Source organism: Dama dama, chromosome 2 (assembly GCF_033118175.1).
Source record: "Dama dama isolate Ldn47 chromosome 2, ASM3311817v1, whole genome shotgun sequence".
Classification (NCBI taxonomy): Eukaryota; Metazoa; Chordata; class Mammalia; order Artiodactyla; family Cervidae; genus Dama; species Dama dama.
Genome location: NC_083682.1, coordinates 31,660,049 through 31,678,490, shown reverse-complemented (window position 1 = coordinate 31,678,490; position 18,442 = coordinate 31,660,049). Strand labels below are relative to the sequence as shown.

At 39.4% G+C, this 18,442-nt stretch overlaps 1 protein-coding gene across 1 annotated transcript in view; it reads left to right on the top strand.

Annotated features, from left to right (window-relative positions):
- LOC133068449 (glycerophosphodiester phosphodiesterase domain-containing protein 4-like) overlaps positions 1–18,442 on the top strand; it is an 81,552-nt gene that overhangs the window by 10,494 nt on the left and 52,616 nt on the right. The window contains exons 4-9 of the mRNA XM_061159677.1: positions 2,185–2,244; positions 11,963–12,061; positions 12,133–12,226; positions 13,051–13,128; positions 15,415–15,560; positions 15,936–16,018. Of these exons, the coding sequence (XP_061015660.1) occupies positions 2,185–2,244; positions 11,963–12,061; positions 12,133–12,226; positions 13,051–13,128; positions 15,415–15,560; positions 15,936–16,018 (560 nt within the window). The remainder of the gene's footprint in view (positions 1–2,184; positions 2,245–11,962; positions 12,062–12,132; positions 12,227–13,050; positions 13,129–15,414; positions 15,561–15,935; positions 16,019–18,442) is intronic.

Genomic DNA, 18,442 nt, shown 5'->3' with positions numbered 1-18,442 from the left:
TAATTTTTCTTTCAGCAAAATATATGAGTGATAAGTACTTAGGTTACAGAGATCAAAGATGTTTGGTTTCTGTTTTCATCCAGGGCACTTCAGAGATAAGTATGAGAAATAAAGTTACAGTTGTCCTTAACTCAATGAGTGTAGAATCTAGTAGGGAATTAGGAAATAGACAAAAGTAAGGAACACAGAGCATTATAATTGTCATTAGAGGGTCCTAAATAAAGTTCTACCTGGGTACTGAAAAGAAAGAGTTAACTTCCAGCCAGGAAGATTAAGTGAGGCTTCTTGGAAAAGGTGGCACAGGAGGGGGATCTTGAAGGGATGTTACATTTAGATGTGTTTATGGGGATGGAGGAAAAAAGTTCCAGAACATGGGGATATCATGACAAAGTCAGTATGACAGACATACATAGAGTTTGACTAGATAAGAAGGAAGAATCAGTCATGGTGGTAGTTTAGTCGCTAAGTTGTGTCCCACTCTTGCAACCCCATGGACTGTAGCCTGCCAGGCTCCTTTGTCCATAGGATTCTCTAGGCAAGAATACTGGAGTAGGTTGCCATTTCCTTCTCCAGAAGAATCAGTACTGTTAACATATAAGGTATAATGAAGAATAATGTGGAATATGGATAAAGTGATAGGATTTCAAAGATTTTTCAAGGCCTGAAAAATAGGCCAAGACATTTAGCATAAATCAGATTTCTAGTTAGGATAATCATTCTGGAAGTCTTTGCATGGAGAGTGTATGTAGACAGAGATTAGTTTTTAATGAGGAAGATGCAGATGAATGATGTTCTTGGGGCAAGAATGTGTCCACCAAACTGTACTTCATACACAATAAACATAAAATGGTATAGGTAACTTCTAAGATGGACTTGCAGTGTCTACTAAGTCATGTATTTTAACAAGCTTCTGCTTCTACTCTATCCTACCTCTTTTTGGATATAGTAGCAGCAACAGAGAAGACCAGGTTTCTATTTCTTTATCTTTCAGTTATTTGTAACCTTAACAAAGTCACATAACTCTTCTAATTCTCAGTTTCTTTTCTTTCAATTGAGAGTGATAATGATATTTAATGAAGTGGTATTTTATAGGGCCTAAAAGTGGAAGTGTTAGTTGTTTAGTCATGTCCAACTGTTTGCAACCCCATGGACTATAGCCCTCCAGGCACCTCTGTCCATTGGGATTCTCCAGGCAAGAATACTGGAGTGTATTGCCTCGACCTCCTCCAGGGCCTCTTCCCAACCCAGGGATTGAACCCAGGTCTCCCACATTGCAGGCAGGTTCTTTACTGTCTTGAGCCACTAGGGAAGCCAAAGGTCTTGTCTGGGACCTGAACTCAGGACCTCTCATGCTGGAGGCAAGAACCATACTCCATAGACTAACCAGCTCGCCTGTATTGTACATTGGTAAAGTACAAATAAAATCATATCCATAAAATTATTTTGATAAAAAGGTGAGTTCCTTATGCACTCAAACTCTCTTTAATATCCTTAGCATCAAAAGACTCCAGTTTTCAGTCTCCATCTCCACACTGACTTGATGATTACATAGACTTGGATTCAAATCTAATTAAGATTTATTGACTAATACCAACATTAACAACAGTGGTTAACAATTGTAACAATGGCACTGGTTCCTCAAAGAAGAGCTTTTTTTTTTTTTTTTTTTAACATTTCAGTATTATTATTTTATCGTTGGCACATTTTTAGGAGAAACTTGATTAGATGAGAAGAAGAAGCAAAATTTAAGGAAATTCAATGAGACTATCAAAGAGCTGGCCCCTCACTCCTGATCTCTTCTTACTAGCTCTGCATAATACTAGGAATAAGCTCCTGCACAGGGAAAAGAAGTTGGTAGGAATTCTGGAAGAATATCAGTGTGGTGATTGTTACAAATTTGCAGAGAAGATAATAAACTCTCTCTGGGTTGCTGGTGAAAGTTACAAGTAGGAGGTGACATGGAGCACTGTTTGAAGGGTTGGTGGCATGGAAGGGGAGAGTTTTTTAGGCAGAGGAATAGTGTGACAAACCCTTGATGCTGAAAAGAGCAGGTGTAGCGAGAAGTGAATGTAATGCTGGACTGAAAGGAATGTTGAATTGACAACAGTGTTTTGGGTAGCATCGTGGGGATTTCATTTCAAATTATTCTCCTCTGTTTTTTTTTTTTTTGTTTGTTTGTTTCAGGTACTTGGACTTTTGTTGTGTTGGGAAAAACAGCGACTACACCTGCACTGGTATCATAAGGTAGGGCATCTGAATCTTCAAATAGGAGACCTGAGACAAGGACTGAATGTGCCTCTTTGGCACGAAGTATTAAATACAGAGCTCCCCTTTCTTTGTCTCCCTTAGAAAAAAGAAATCTGCTTACACTGTTTCAACTGAAATGATTCAGTTTCTAACAGGTGGAACTGGCTTACTGACCATGCTGAAACCAAATGTTATTTTTTCTCACTACTCTGTGTTAAACTTACTATGTGTGTCTGTTATTCCCATCCCCATAAAATCTTGAGCAAGCTCCATTAATTTCCCAGTCCTTCATAGTTACAAGGGCATTCCATTTCAATTATTAAACATTTCAGTTCATTGTAATGAATTCCAACTTTATGAAACATTTTCCTTACCCTATTTCACATGACCCAGGCCTGGAAACCAACAGTGGTGAAGAGAACATGATTATCCTTTTACCTTTCTTCCAGAGTAAGGCTCAGGGGAAGGAGAGATAGGGTAAAGAACACAGTCCCACAGGGAGGGTTTGGTTCCATTAGGACCAAGAAATTGCAATTTTTGGCTCTTTACTGCATGGATTTTTCCATGTGTGTTTTCAGAGATCCTTCTGTTGAAATCTTGACTTCAACTCTTGGTGAATTCAATGCCTGTCTTCATGTACCCTCTAAAATTTCTCTGCTGGTGTCTTTTTTATTCTCCCCGAGTTTGGAGCCCTTTAAAAATACACAAGGAAAAAAAAATACACAAGAAAGTACAAAGGATCTGTTTTTGTTCTGAGGAGACAGGCATTACTGACCCAGCATCTGAAGACATGCAGCTCATTTCCATCATTGCCTCCCTTGTCTTGTTTTGCCATGGGCTTGAGCATCTCCAGCACAGCCTCTTGGTATTTATAGACTTTTTCAGGCATGGTTTTCCTTGTATTTCCTCAAATGCAGAAACATGTCAAACGCCCTGAGTGGTCCCCTTAAATTTCCTCTTATTCAAAAGGGAAGTATGAATTGAAAGTATACATTTAAGAGTTAGAAAGAATGGAAATTGAAGTAATAAGATCATGCAGGGAAAGAGGAAATTGAAGCATGAACATATAGGTGTTACTGAGATGAGATTCCCATAGGTTTTGGAGTTTGGATACATTGAGCAATTTGTCACTACCAAGAGTCCCTGTGGGTTAAACCATTCTGATTACCATTCCAAGCTTGTGTCTATACAGAAACCATGCTTACCTTGCCTCTGGCAGTGAGCACTGCTACTTGGCCTCTGCCACAGCAGAATCTCATCACTGTCTTTGAACTAAGGAAGCCAGTTTCTGTGGCAGCACTTTTCACCTTTATCCAGGCATAAAGCATGGCCACTGCAGTGCTTTTCAAGGATGTTGACACTCTCCTCACCAATGTGTTTCTCAGTGTCCTCTGAAACCTCCTGTAGGGCACAATATGGAGTGGGTTAGCTGACCATAGGTGATAGCATTCCAACAACATTTTCTTTTTTTTTTTTTTCCCTTTTTATTTTTTTTTTTAAATTTTTTTTTTTATTAGTTGGAGGCTAATTACTTCACAACATTTCAGTGGGTTTTGTCATACATTGATATGAATCAGCCATAGAGTTACACATATTCCCCATCCCGATCCCCCTTCCCACCTCCCTCTCCACCCGATCTCTCTGGGTCTTCCCAGTGCACCAGGCCCGAGCACTTCTCTCATGCATCCCACCTGGGCTGGTGATCTGTTTCACCATAGATAATATACATGCTGTTCTTTCGAAACATCCCACCCTCACCTTCTCCCACAGAGTTCAAAAGTCTGTTCTGTACTTCTGTGTCTCTTTTTCTGTTTTGCATATAGGGTTGTCGTTACCATCTTTCTAAATTCCATATATATGTGTTAGTATGCTATAATGTTCTTTATCTTTCTGGCTTACTTCACTCTGTATAAGGGGCTCCAGTTTCATTCATCTCATTAGGACTGATTCAAATGAATTCTTTTTAATGGCTGAGTAATATTCCATGGTGTATATGTACCACAGCTTCCTTATCCATTCATCTGCTGATGGGCATCTAGGTTGCTTCCATCTAGGTCCTGGCTATTATAAACAGTGCTGCGATGAACATTGGGGTGCACGTGTCTCTTTCAGATCTGGTTTCCTCAGTGTGTATGCCCAGAAGTGGGATTGCTGGGTCATATGGCAGTTCTATTTCCAGTTTTTTAAGAAATCTCCACACTGTTCTCCATAGTGGATGTACTAGTTTGCACTCCCACCAACAGTGTAAGAGGGTTCCCTTTTCTCCACATCCTCTCCAGCATTTATTGCTTGTAGACTTTTGGATAGCAGCCATCCTGACTGGCGTGTAATGGTACCTCATTGTGGTTTTGATTTGCATTTCTCTGATAATGAGTGATGTTGAGCATCTTTTCATGTGTTTGTTAGCCATCTGTATGTCTTCTTTGGAGAAATGTCTGTTTAGTTCTTTGGCCCATTTTTTGATTGGGTCATTTATTTTTCTGGAATTGAGCTTCAGGAGTTGCTTGTATATTTTTGAGATTAATCCTTTGTCTGTTGCTTCATTTGCTATTATTTTCTCCCAATCTGAGGGCTGTCTTTTCACCTTACTTATAGTTTCCTTTGTAGTGCAAAAGCTTTTAAGTTTCATTAGGTCCCATTTGTTTATTTTTGCTTTTATTTCCAATATTCTGGGAGGTGGGTCATAGAGGATCTTGCTGTGATTTCAACATTTTCCTTTTAAGAATTATTCTCAGTTTGTTGTAATCCACACAGTCAAAGACTGTGGCATAATCAGTGAAGTGGAAGAAATGGGAATACTGGACCACCTTATCTGCCCCCTGAGAAACCCGAATGCAGGTCAAGAAGCAACAGTTATAACCAGAGATGGAACAACAGACTGGTTCAAAATTGGGAAAGGAGTACATCAAGACTGTATATTGTCACCTTGCTTATTTAACTATAAGCAGAGTACATCATGCAAAATGCTGGGCTGGATGAATCAAGCTGAAATAAAGATTGCTGGGAGAAATATCAACAACCTCAGATATGCAGATGATACCACTTCAATGATAAAAAGTGAAGAGGAACTAAAGAGCCTCTTGATGAAGGCAGAAGAGGAGAGTGAAAAACAGGCTTAAAACTCAACATTCAAAAAATGAAGAACATGGCTTCTGGTTCTACCACTTCATGGGAAATAGATGGGGAAACAGTGCAAACAGGCAGATTTTATTTTCTTGGGCTCCAAAAATCACTGTGGATGGTGACTGCAGCCACAGAATTAAAAGACGCTTGCTCCTTGGAAGGAAAGCTGTGACAAACCTAGACAGCATGTTAAAAAGCAGAGGCATCACTTTGCCAACTAAGGTCCATATAGTCAAAACTATGTTTTTTCCAGTAGTCATATATGGATGTGAGAGTTGGACCATAAACAAGGCTGAGCTCTGAAGAATTGATGCCTTTGAATTGTGGTGTTGGAGAAGACTCTTGGGAGTCTCTTGGATAGCACGGAGATCAAACCAGTCAATCTTAAGGAAATAAACCCTGAATATTCTTTGGAAGGACTGATGGTTAACCTGAAGCTCCATACTTTGGCTACTTGATGTGAAGAGCTGACTCTTTGGAAATGACCCTTATACTGGGACCTGTTGAAGGCAGACAGAGAGGGTGGCCGCAGAGGATGAGATGGTTGGATGGTATCACCAACTGAATGGACATGAATTTGAACAAACTGCTCAAGATAGAGGAGGATAGAGAAGTCTGGTGTGCTGCATTCCATGGGGTTGCAAAGTTTTGGACACGACTTAGTGACTGAATAACATCAACAATGATAATCTTTTGTCAATAAATTATTGGATTTTTTCTTCCATAGTATTTTAAAAGGGAACGATGTTTAAATTTTTTTTAATTTTACACTACATTAACAAATTGAAAGATAAAAACCATATGATTATCTCAATAGATGCAGAGAAGGCCTTGACAAAATCCAACATCCATTTATGATAAAAACCCTCCAGAAAGCAGGCATAGAAGGAACATACCTCAACATAATAAAAGCTATATGTGACAAACCCAGAGCAAATATTATCCTCAATGGTGAAAAATTGAAAGCATTTCCCCTAAAGTCAGGAACAAGACAAGGGTGCCCACTCTCACCACTACTATTTAACATAGTTTTGGAAGTTTTAGCCACAGCAATCAGAGCAGAAAAAGAAATAAAAGGAACCCAGACTGGAAAAGAAGTAAAACTCCCATTGTTTGCAGCTGACATGATTCTCCACATAGAAAACCCTAAAGACTCCCCCAGAAAATTACTAGAGCTAATCAATGAATATAGTAAAGTTGCAGGAAATAGAATTAACACACAGAAATCCCTTGCATTCCTGTACACTAACAATGAGAAAACAGAGAAATTAAGGAAACAATTCCATTCACCATTGCAATGGAAAGAATGAAATACTTAGGAATATATCTATCTTAAGAAACAAAAGACCTATATATATATAACTATAAAACATTGGTGAAAGAAATAAAAGAGGACACAAATAGATGAAGAAATATACCATGTTCATGGATTGGAAGAACCAATATAGTGAAAATGAGTATAGTACCCAAAGCAATATATAGATTCAATGCAGTCCCCATCAAGCTACCAACGGTATTTTTCAGAGAACTAGAACAAATAATTTCACAATTTGTATGGAAATACAAAAAACCTCGAATAGCCAAAGCACTCTTGAGAAAGAAGAGTGGAACTGGAGGAATCAACCTGCCTGACTTCAGCTGTACTACAAAGCCATAGTCATCAAGACAGTATGGTACTGGCACAAAGGCAGAAATAAATTTAATTTTCTTTATTTGTTATTTTTGGCTCCACTGAGTCTTCTTTGCTGTACACTGGCTTTATCTAGTTGTGTCAAGCAGGGGCTATTTTTCGTTGTTGTACAGAGACTTCTCATTGTGGGTGGCTTCTGTTTTTGTGGAGCACAGACTCTAGGCGCATAGGCTTAAGTAGTTGCACCACATGGACTCAGAACTTGTGGTTTATGGGCTATAGAGCATTGGTTAGTAGTTGTGGCTTACCAGCTCTGGAGCACTGACTCATTAGTTGTGGCACATGAACTTAGTTGCTCTGTGGCACGTGCATCTTTCTGGATGAGGGATCAAACCCATGTCCCCTGCATTGTTAGGCAGATTCTCATCCACTGTGCTGCATGAAGTCTTCTTTCTTTCATACAATACAAGAAATTGCTGGCATCCCAGTTATTAAGCATGGGTTTCTATTGAGTGAAGTTTTCAAATAAACAATTAGAGATGAATAATACCTGGATACTTATATATTGAACTTATATATAACTATATATATATATATATATATAACTATACATATAACTATATATATATATATATATATATATATATATATATATATATATATATATACACTTTATATATTGAACTTAGAATTGCTGGTTAGGGCACAGTGAGTGAAAGTCACTCAGTCGTGTCCAACTCTTTGCGACCCCATGGACTGTATATGTATAGCCCATGGAATTTGCTAGGCCAGAATACTGGAGTGGGTAGCCTTTCCCTTCTCCAGGGATCTTCCCAACCCAGGGATCGAACCCAGGTCTCCTGCATTGCAGGCGGATTCTTTACCAGCTGAGCCACAAAGGAAGCCCATATCAATAAATTCAGCCTGATTTAATATTATGTTCCTTTCTCCTTATATAGTGAGCACCTTTAGAATTCATTCCCACACACAGGGTTTTTTTTGGTCAATATATTTAATGAAGCCTTCATCTCTCAAGGTATTCTGTGATCTAATTCCAGTTATGAATCCATAGCCAATGAGAAGTGATGGAGCTGGGTAATGGAAGAGTTGGAATACCCTTAGAAGATGACTAACTTGGTTGGGCCTTTAAACCCTTGGCTTTCAAATCTCCCTGGCAAGGGAATTTCTTTAGGGCTTGGAGTTTCAATGTGCAAAGAACAAACCTAGATGGAAAGAGCACCAGGCCTATAGTGCATTCTCTTCCACCTAGGCATGCTCAGAGAGCAATGAATGACCTCAATCAAAACTTCTTAAATAGCTAACAACCCAACCTTCACATCGAAACATGTATAAATGTACTAAACATTTTAATTAGTCAAAAGATAATGGCGAGTCCTTATCTATGAAAATTTCTAGCAGCTTCTAACCTGTATATCTAGGTTGCTTGTAATAAATAAACCTGGAAGTTATAGATTTATAGGGTGAGAGACATGGCTGGCTGGAGTTGTATAGTTAATGGAATATATAAGAAAAGGATGCACCATAATGCAAAAGACCTCTTCTGTAGAAAAATGTTTTCTCATACTTTGCTCAAAACACACCTCACGCTTTAAGTCCCAGACCAGAGCATGTATCCTAATACAGGAAAGGAAAGACCTTTTTTGACATTTGACAGTCAGATTTATCTGAAGGAAACTGTTTGTACCTTATAATTGTCAGTTGCCTTAAATCATTAGTAAAGTTTAGTGTTGAGTAAGATCACAGAATCACATGAAATTCATGTTGAATCTGATTTGTCTATTAAATATTTGTGTTATGAGGCATTTTGTCTGCTAACAGTTTTTTTTTTCTTCAAATTTTCACATCTATTTGTGTCTATGTATAGAAGAGATTGGACTGTAGGTTTTGTTTCATGTAATTGTCTTGTTCAGTTTGAGTATCAATGTTTTTGTTGGCTTCAAAAAACAATTTAGAATTCCCTCTTTATTTTCAGGAAGAGTTGGTTAAAATTGAAATATTTCTTCCTTTGTTTTTGTTCAGTTGCAACCCCATGGACTGCCACACACCAGGCTTCCCTGTCTTTTACTATCTCCCAGAGTTTGCTCAAACTCATCTTGATTGAGTCGATTATGCCATCCAACAATCTCATCCTATGTGGCCAAATTCTTCTGTCCTCAATCTTGCCCAGCATCAGAGTCTTTTCCAGTGAGTTGACTCTTTGCATCAGGTGACCAAAGTATCAGAGCTTCAGCTTCATCATCAGTCCTTCCAAAAATATTCAGGGTTGATTTCCTTGAGGATTGACTGGTTTGTATTCCTTGCTGTTCAAGGGACTCTCAGGAGTCCTTTCCAGCACCACAGTTGAAAAGCATCAATACTTGGTGCTCAGCCTTGTTTATGGTCCAACTCTCACATCCATATATGACTACTGGAAAAATTGTAGCTTTAGCTAGACGGACCTTTGTCAACAAAGTGATGCCTCTGCTTTTTAATACACTGTCTAGTTTTGTCATAGCTTTCCTTCCAAGGAGCAAGTGTCTTTTAATTTTGTGGCCCCAGTCACCATCTGCAGTAATTTTGGAGCCCAAGAAAATAAAGTCTGTCACAGTTTCCTTTTTCCCCCCATCTATTTGACATGAAGTGATGGGACCAGATGCCAAGAGGTTAGTTTTTTGAATGCTGAGTTTTAAGTCTACTTTTTCAATCTCCTCTTTTACTGTCGTCAAGAGGCTCTATAGTTTGTCTTGGGTTTCTTCTGTTAGAGTGGTGTCATCTGCATATCTGAGGTGGTTGATATTTCTCCCTGCAACCTTGACTCCAACTTGAGCTTCATCAAGCCTGGCATTTTGCATGATGTACTCTGCATATAAGTTAAATATGCAGGGTTGCAATATACAGCATTGACGTACTCCTTTCCCAGTTTGGAACCAGTCTGTTGTTCCATGTAAGGTTCTAACTGTTGCTATTTGACCTGCATACAGGTTTCTCAGGAGACAGGTAAGGTGGTCTGGTATTCCCATCTTTTTAAAAATTTTCCACAGTTTGTTGTGATCCACACAGTCGAAAGCTTTAGCATAGTCAATGAAGCAGAAGTAGATGTTTTTCTGGAATTCCCTTGCTGTTTCTATGATCCAACAGATGTTGGCAATTTGATCTCTGGTTCTTCTGCCTTTTCTAAATCCAGCTTGTACATCTGGAAGTTCTTGGGTCGCATACTGTTGAAGCCTAGCTAAAAGGATTTTGAGCTTTACTTTGCTAGCATGTGAAATGAGAACAGTTGCGTGGTAGTTTGAATATTCGTTTGCATTGCCCTTTTTTGAGATGGGAATGAAAACTTTTCCCAATCCTTTGACATTGCTGTGTTTTCCAAAATTGCTGGCATATTGAGTGTAGCAGTTTAACAACAGCATCTTTCAGGATTTGAAATAACTCAGCTGGAATTTCGAAAATTAACCTTTGCAGGCAGCAAGGCCTGGAATTATTTTGTGAGGTTTGATCATGGATTCAGTTGCTTTCATAGGTACAGAAGTCTCTAGAGGGCACCACAGATGTAAGAAAACTACATTGAAGGGGAACAAGTTAAAATGGTATCTTCTTGGTTTCAGTGTTCTTTCACTATAAAATGAATAGTAGATTTTAAAAATAAATAATAAATGCTGGAGAGGGTGTGGAGAAAAGGGAACCCTCTTACACTGTTGGTGGGAATGCAAACTAGTACAGCCGCTATGGAAAACAGTGTGGAGATTCCTTAAAAAACTGGAAATAGAACTGCCATATGACCCAGCAATCCCACTCCTGGGCATACACACTGAGGAAACCAGATCTAAAAGAGACACGTGCACCCCAATGTTCATCGCAGCACTGTTTATAATAGCCAGGACATGGAAGCAACCTAGATGCCCATCAGCAGATGAATGGATAAGGAAGCTGTGGTACATATACACCATGGAATATTACTCAGGCATTAAAAAGAATTCATTTGAACCAGTCCTAATGAGATGGATGAAGCTGGAGCCCATTATACAGAGTGAAGTAAGCCAGAAAGATAAAGAACATTACAGCATACTGACACATGTATATGGAATTTAGAAAGGTGATAACGATAACCCTATATGCAGAACAGAAAAAGAGACACAGAAATACAGAACAGACTTTTGAACTTTGTGGGAGAATGTGAGGGTGGGATATTTCAAAAGAACAGCATGTATATTATCTATGGTGAAACAGATCACCAGCCCAGGTGGGATGCACGAGACAAGTGCTCCGGCCTGGTGCACTGGGAAGACCCAGAGGAATCGGGTGGAGAAGGAGGTGGGAGGGGGGATCGGGATTGGGAATACATGTAAATCCATGGCTGATTCATATCAATGTATGACAAAACCCACTGGAAAAAAATAATAATAATAATAAAAAAAAAAAGAAAAAAAAATAAATCCAATTACTCCACAAAAAAAAAAAAAAAAAAAATCTGTCCAACAGATATTTGCTGAATGATTACTGTGTGTCAGGCAGTGAGAATATGATCTTACCCAAATATTGTCCTTGACCTCATAAGCTTATAGTCTCTTTGGGAAAAACATATGTTAAAAAGGCAATTACAAATACTGTTGACTTGTAATTTTACTGAGTCACTTAAAGTGGTATTGAATATTTAAAATGGCCATTGTTGAAACTTGGTGAGATATGCCAAGCAGTATTGAAGACCCAGCTGAGGTGAAAATAATTAATTAGTAAAGACATTAGACCATATAGCTGTATAATTTTTTTCCAGCCATGCTACACAACTTAAACTTGGCAGCAATACGATTAAATCCAAGTAGTACTGGGGGTCTGAGGGGTGGTTAGATTAAGGAGGTGAGGAATAAGGTCATTGAAATTGTGAGAACAAATATACATTTCTCAAGGACAGTTATGATCAAAGCCTACTGCATGGAAGTCAGGACATTCTTTTTGTTTCCCCAGATCCTGATTTTGATAATGATTCCGTTTTTCTCACTTTTGTTATGGATTTTATTAACTTACTGGAAAGAAAGGTGGCTCACCATCGGGCTGTCACTGCAGGTAAGCACCTTTCTTAGTTGTAGCCCTGTCTGTCCAGATGTGTTCAGGCTGACTTTTCAATTTTCTCACAGATCTTAGCTCCCTATGTACACCTGAGCAGCATATCTATGATGGTTTTGCTTTCATGGCCTGTGGCCATCTACTTGATCCATTTGGAAGGAGAAGGTATGTCCTGTGGGTGGAACCTTGCCTGATTCTTCCAGCTCTGGCTTTAACGTCTGTACTTTACTGAGCAGAACAAGCAAAGCACCACTGTATTGTTTTGAAACTCATTTATCTTGTTACTCAAGCATGCTCCTTGTGGTCAAACTCACAACCCTACATGGCCTGTCGTAACATCCTGTCATAGCATTTCCCAGGCTAAGCAGTCCCTCTTCTAAAGAGACATTCTCCTTCTAGGAAAATAAGTATTTTGTCTCATTAACTTTCGGGGAATAGATTGGAGTAGTTTTAGGGAGGGTAGAGGGTGTTTTATTTTTATTTGGCCAGTGATGGTACACTTCATAGTTCTTTTAGTTTGTATTCAAATATTACTATTTTCAACTCAAGAACCAGGTGCAGATATCCCCTGGATACATCTTAGTCCTTCAAAGCAGTCCCTGGTGAGTCTCTGTCATGTCTGAAGACTTCCACAGAAGCAGAAATATCTGCCTCTGCCACTGCTTTCCTCTTCATTCTTTGTCCTAATATCATGGAAACAAATAAGAATCAGACCTGTACATGAAGCTGTTTTGAGAATGGAGTTAACTCTCAGTACCCTTACTGAGAAACCAGGGGAACCTGCTTCTGTCTATGTCTCTTTTTATTATTACTGGTTAAACAAGGAGTGCTTGCTTCCTGACTTGTCCAAGGATGCAGGGAAGAGAAAAACAGGGTTGGTAGTATTGCCATTATGTGTGTATGTGGCTGGTGAATTGTAGGAAATGTTTCTGGGGGCAGGAACTTAAAGGGGACAATAATGAACTCTTTTTTTATTTCCTGAATTTTAGCTAGAATGAGACGTTACCAGATTACAAGTAATGAAAGAAGAAGAAATACGTGCTGTAGTATGCTCACGAAATTGAGAGGTTAGAGCTGGAGAGCTAGGTTTGAAAGTGACATGGATGGTAATTTTAAAATATACAAATAGGTCAAATCCTCAGAGGTTTAAAATAGTAAATATTGGGGTATTGCCAGTGATAACAGGTATTGATTAGTCTGTGTGTTTGTGTATGTGTGTTTAAGAGAGGAGTGGGGGAGAGAGAGAAATACAACTATTATTGAGGGTCTATGATGAGTCAGTAGTGTCATATCAATTACATGAGGTAATACTAGTAGCAGAATGGCTCCATTTTTCAGAATGGAGAAAATGAATACCCAGAGAGGCTAAACAATAAGTCTGAGTCACAAAATTAAAAAGTAGTAAAGTCTGCTTTGTATTTGGATTTCTTTCAACTAGTATCCCTTCCACTATTCCTCTCTGCCATCAATACCGGCGCATTTTAGGCTGATCTTTAAGGGCTTGAGAGCTTTCTCATAACCAATCAAACTCCTCTTCCTTCTGAGAAGCTACTCCTTAACATTCCCTCTCCTTCCTGCCTCCTGTACAATTTATTCCCTTGTTAATTTGTATTTGTAATTTTTTGTTGTTGTTCAGTTGCTAAGTCACGTCTGACTTTTTGTGACCTCATGGACGCCAGGCCTCCCTGTCCCTCACCATCTCCTGGAGTTCACCCAGGTTCATATCTGTTGAATTGGTGATGCCATCCAACCATCTCATCCTTGGTCACCCCCATCTCCTCCTGTCCTCATTCTTTCCCAGTAACAAGGTCTTTTCCAGTGAGTCGGCCCTTTGCATCAGGTGGCCAAAGTATTGGAGCTTCAGCATAAGTCCTTCCAATGAATAGTCAGGGTTGATTTCCTTTAGGATTGATTGTTTTGATCTCCTTACTGTCCAAGGGACTCTCAGGAGTCTTCTTCAGCACCACAGTTCGAAAACAAATTCTTCGGTGTTCAGCCTTCTTTATTGTCCAACTTTCACATCATTACTTGACTACTGGAAATACCACATTTTTGACTATGTGGACCTTTGTCAGCAAAGTGATGTCTTTGCTTTTTAATATGCTCTCTAGGTTTATTATAGCCTTCCTTTCAAGAACAAGTGTCTTCTAATTTCAGGTCTGCAGTCAGCATCCCCAGTGATTTTGGAGTCCAAGAAGAGAAAATCTGTCACAACTTTCACTTTTCCCCATTCTGTTTGCCATGAAGGGATGTGACTGGATGCCATGATCTTAGTTTTTTTAGTGTTGAGTTTTAAGCCAGCTTTTTCACTCTTCTCTTTCACCCTCATCAAGAAGCTGTTTAGTTTGTCTTCACTTTTTCCCATTAGAGTGGTATCATTTAAATATTTGAGATTGTTAATATTACTCCCAACATTCTTGATTCCAGTTTGTAACTCATCCAGCCTGGCATTTTGCATGATATACTCTGCATATAAATTAAATAAACAAGGTAACAGTATATAGTTTTGTTGTACTCCTTTTCCCAATTTGGAACCAGTCCATTGTTCAATGTAAGGTTCTAACTGTTGCTTCTTGACTCGCATACAGGTTTCTTAGGAGATAGGTAAGATGGTCTGGTATTCCCATCTCTTTAAGAATTTTCAAGAGTTTGTTCCAATCCACACAAAGGCTTTCTTGTAGTCAGTGAGGCAGCAGTGGATGTTTTTCTGAAATTCCCGTGGTTTCTCTATGATCCAACAGATGTTGGCAATTTGATCTCTGGTTCTACTGCTTTTTTGAAACCTTGCTTGTTCATCTGGAAGTTCTTGATTCAAGTACTACTGAAACCTAGCTTGAAGGATTTTGAGCATAACCTTATTAGCATGGAAAGTGAGCATAATTATGTCCAGTAGTTTGAACATCCTTTAGCATGGTCCTTCTTTGGAATTTGGATGAAAACTTACCTTTTCTAGTCCTGTGGCCATTGATGGGTTTTCTAAATTTGCTGACATATTGAGTGCAACACTTCAACACCATCATCTTTTAGTATTTTAATTAGCTCAGCTGGAGTTCCATCACTTCCACTAGCTTTATTGGTAGTAATGCTTCCTGAGGCCCACTTGACTTCACACTCCAAGATTCATTTGCAATAATTTTAACTTATTAATCATGCTTGTATTTGGATAGCCTTTTATTTTCAAATAATTGAAATGTGGGGGACCTGAGAGAAATAGTAAATCTGTGAGTTCACAGAGCCAGTGATCCCATGGATTAGATATTTACTATAACTATTTTGGGGGGATACTTATTTGCTTGGGATGGTTCTCCATTCCTCTTTTCTTTTTCATCACTTTCTCATTCCAACTTTTTCAGCTCTACAAGTGGCTGTTGGGTTGCCCTTTTTTCTTATCCTTTTATGTCTCTATGTGGTGCCATTTGGGACTCACTCTCCCTGCCTTCAGGAGAGGGAGAAATTGGCACCCAAGCCGACCTTCTTTGGACATAGAGGTGCACCCAGGGTAAGTCTGAGCTTGATGGATGTGGGTGTTCATGGGTGTGGATGAGACAAGGGCACATCAGATCCTCAGAAACCCCTGGAGAAATAAAGAGGTTGGCTTGAGATGACAAGTAATTATTTGTAGAGGTTGGACATAATTCTCCTGATTCTCAGTCCATTTCTCTTTATTATGTCCAGTGACATTGTTTCAGATGAGCAGAATTCCCAAACCAGATTTGGGAGAGGAGAATGTAGGCAGGTTCTTAGAACAAAAAGCCAAGAGAACCAAACTCTGCTTCCTAAAGTCCTTTCATTACTGTGCCCCCTTCCGATGCTAAAATGGATGTTGGCAGAAAAGACTGTGAGATTAAAGGCCTGATGTCCTTTTCTTCCACAGCTGGGGCCTGAGAATACCATAATGTCCTTTGAGAAAGCTGTTGAATATGGGGCCCATGGACTGGAGAGTGATATACAAATAAGGTAGGAAAGAAGGGACCAGGGTGGGAGGAGAAAAGACCAGTGGATGACTCCAGCCTGGCCCAAGCTGTAGAGAGGGCAAGCCCTGGGAGTTTCTCCCTTATTCACCTGGCACATCTGAACATAACACACATACATGAATCACTTCTCCTTTATAGACCACATATCTGCACCCCTATATTCTCAATCACAGGCTCATAAATCACACACTCTATATAGTCTCCACACATAGCTCAAATTGGTCCTCCCTGCAAACATCCTTGCAGCTTACCTCTGTGCCCTACCTTAGCAGTCTGTTTAGCTAACATTTCCTCGGCATCACCTGTGTTCCTACTATATCCTTCTTCTGAGCGCTAGTGAGAGGCAGAGGAGTGAGACAGAGTCGTGCCTAAGAGCTGTTTGCAGCCAGTGAAGGAGACATGGCATGTTTACAAATAAACCCAGCATAGGACCATTCGTGGTGAGTGCCTTCCAGAGAAGAGTAAGGCAAATGCAATGGAACCTCAGTGGAGGAGGAAGAGGTCACCTCTTTTGTGAAAAATGATCTGTTTGCTCAGAACAGTGTTTGGGTTGAGCCTTGAAGGAAAAATAGTATTTTCCCAAACAGAGATGCAGAATGAGGATATTCTGGGCAGAGGCAACAGCTTAGTCAAAGGCATCCAAAAGAGAAATAGCAAGTTTGTAGATCCGTGAGCTAGACTGTATGGATGCCAAGAGTAGTCCACTTTGGGGATGTGAGGGGCCTGTGTGAGAGGGAAGGTATGGCTGCAAGGCTTACTGAGACTGGATCACAGAGATCCCTAAATGTGTGCTGGGCAGCCATGGTAGGTTTTAGAGAACAGATTAGCTTATTGTTTTAGAAGGACTTATCTGAGAATCTGTGAGGGAGAATCATCATGGATTTGGGCAGTAAGCTCTAGCAATGTCCAAAGGACAACACAGGAAGACTTGGATCATAGCAGGAATGAGGACAAAAAACACATGCTTTTCTGTAGAATGTATGTACTTGGGCAGCCAAAAATAGAGATGAACTGTCAGATGGTTATATTAGAGAATGTGGCATGTACTACTCCCTTCCCAGCCTTCTGTGAGGCAAACAGAAAAGAAATGAACATCCTATTTCACAGTGAAGCACTGTGGTTTGAACCTGAATTCAAAAAAGAGAAATGTATTGCTGAGGACATAAGGCTAGAATGTACATGATAAAGCCAGAACTAGAACTACATTTCCTGACCCCAGACTAGGGTTCTTGTCAATGGTGACAACTATTCCATGCAGAATATTTGAATCAGGATTGAAACTGGATGCTCTTTCAGAGCTTCCATTTCATTGTGCAAGTTCCTCATGGTCATGGCTTAATGTGGTCATGGTGCTGAGACAGTGAGCTCCTGGCCCATTGTCCTTTTCTCTTCTGGGACTTCAACTTCATTGTAGATGAGCTTCCCAACTGCTCAGTTTCTCTGTTGACATCTTCATTCCCATGACCACCTCCTCTACATATCTCCACCATCCACATTGATGGCTATCATCTGTACTTCATCATTAATAAATATTGCTTATCAGTCATAGTCTAGTTAGGACATGAATACCATGAAAATAACTAGAACAGGAAAAATCATATTATAATTACTAAGTAGTAAAATTGGCTAACTACTGAAAGTGGGACACAGGACTCTGGGGAATGCGCAAATTGCAACTACTACTGTGTATTCCACTGTATTCTCTCCATTAATTACCAAAAAAATTAAAAAAATAAGATACTGGACAAAACTCACAAAGCAACTAACAGAAGACTCTGAATGGTGAAGAATAGAATGTGGACTGGCTTGGTTCATAAGACCAAAGGAACTTCATAATAGGCAGCGAGTTTCCACTTGCTAATTTCTGTTTCTCCTCATGTATCCTGACATGAACTCTGAAGAGAGCTGATCTGGAAACATCTATAACTACAGACAGAAAAAAGCGCCACAAAAATTGTTATTTCTAGCCCAGTAACTTGTAGAAGGGTCATCCAATATGATATAAATATTTTGATCATACCAGTCCTACTCAGGGGAATACCACACAGAAACCACTCCCCACACTGTCACAGCTTGCGGCTTTGGCCCTGGAGACTGTGAGCAGATCCGTGTAATGATTTCTGTCCTGATGTAAGTGGTGGTACCCGTTTCCTTTCTTCTTCAGCTAGAGAGTGAGCAGAGAAATATTGAGAAAAGTTTTCCAGAAAAAAAATTTTTTTATTGTAAAATATTCTTAACATAAAATTTACCATTTAAACCATCTTTTAGGGTACAGTTTAATGGCATTAAGTACCTCCACCTTCTTTTAAGCATCACCACATAGCTCTCTGGCACTTTTCATCTTCTCAGACTAAAACTATTTATTAGATGTTAATAATAACTCCACCCAAGCCTTTGCAACCATCAT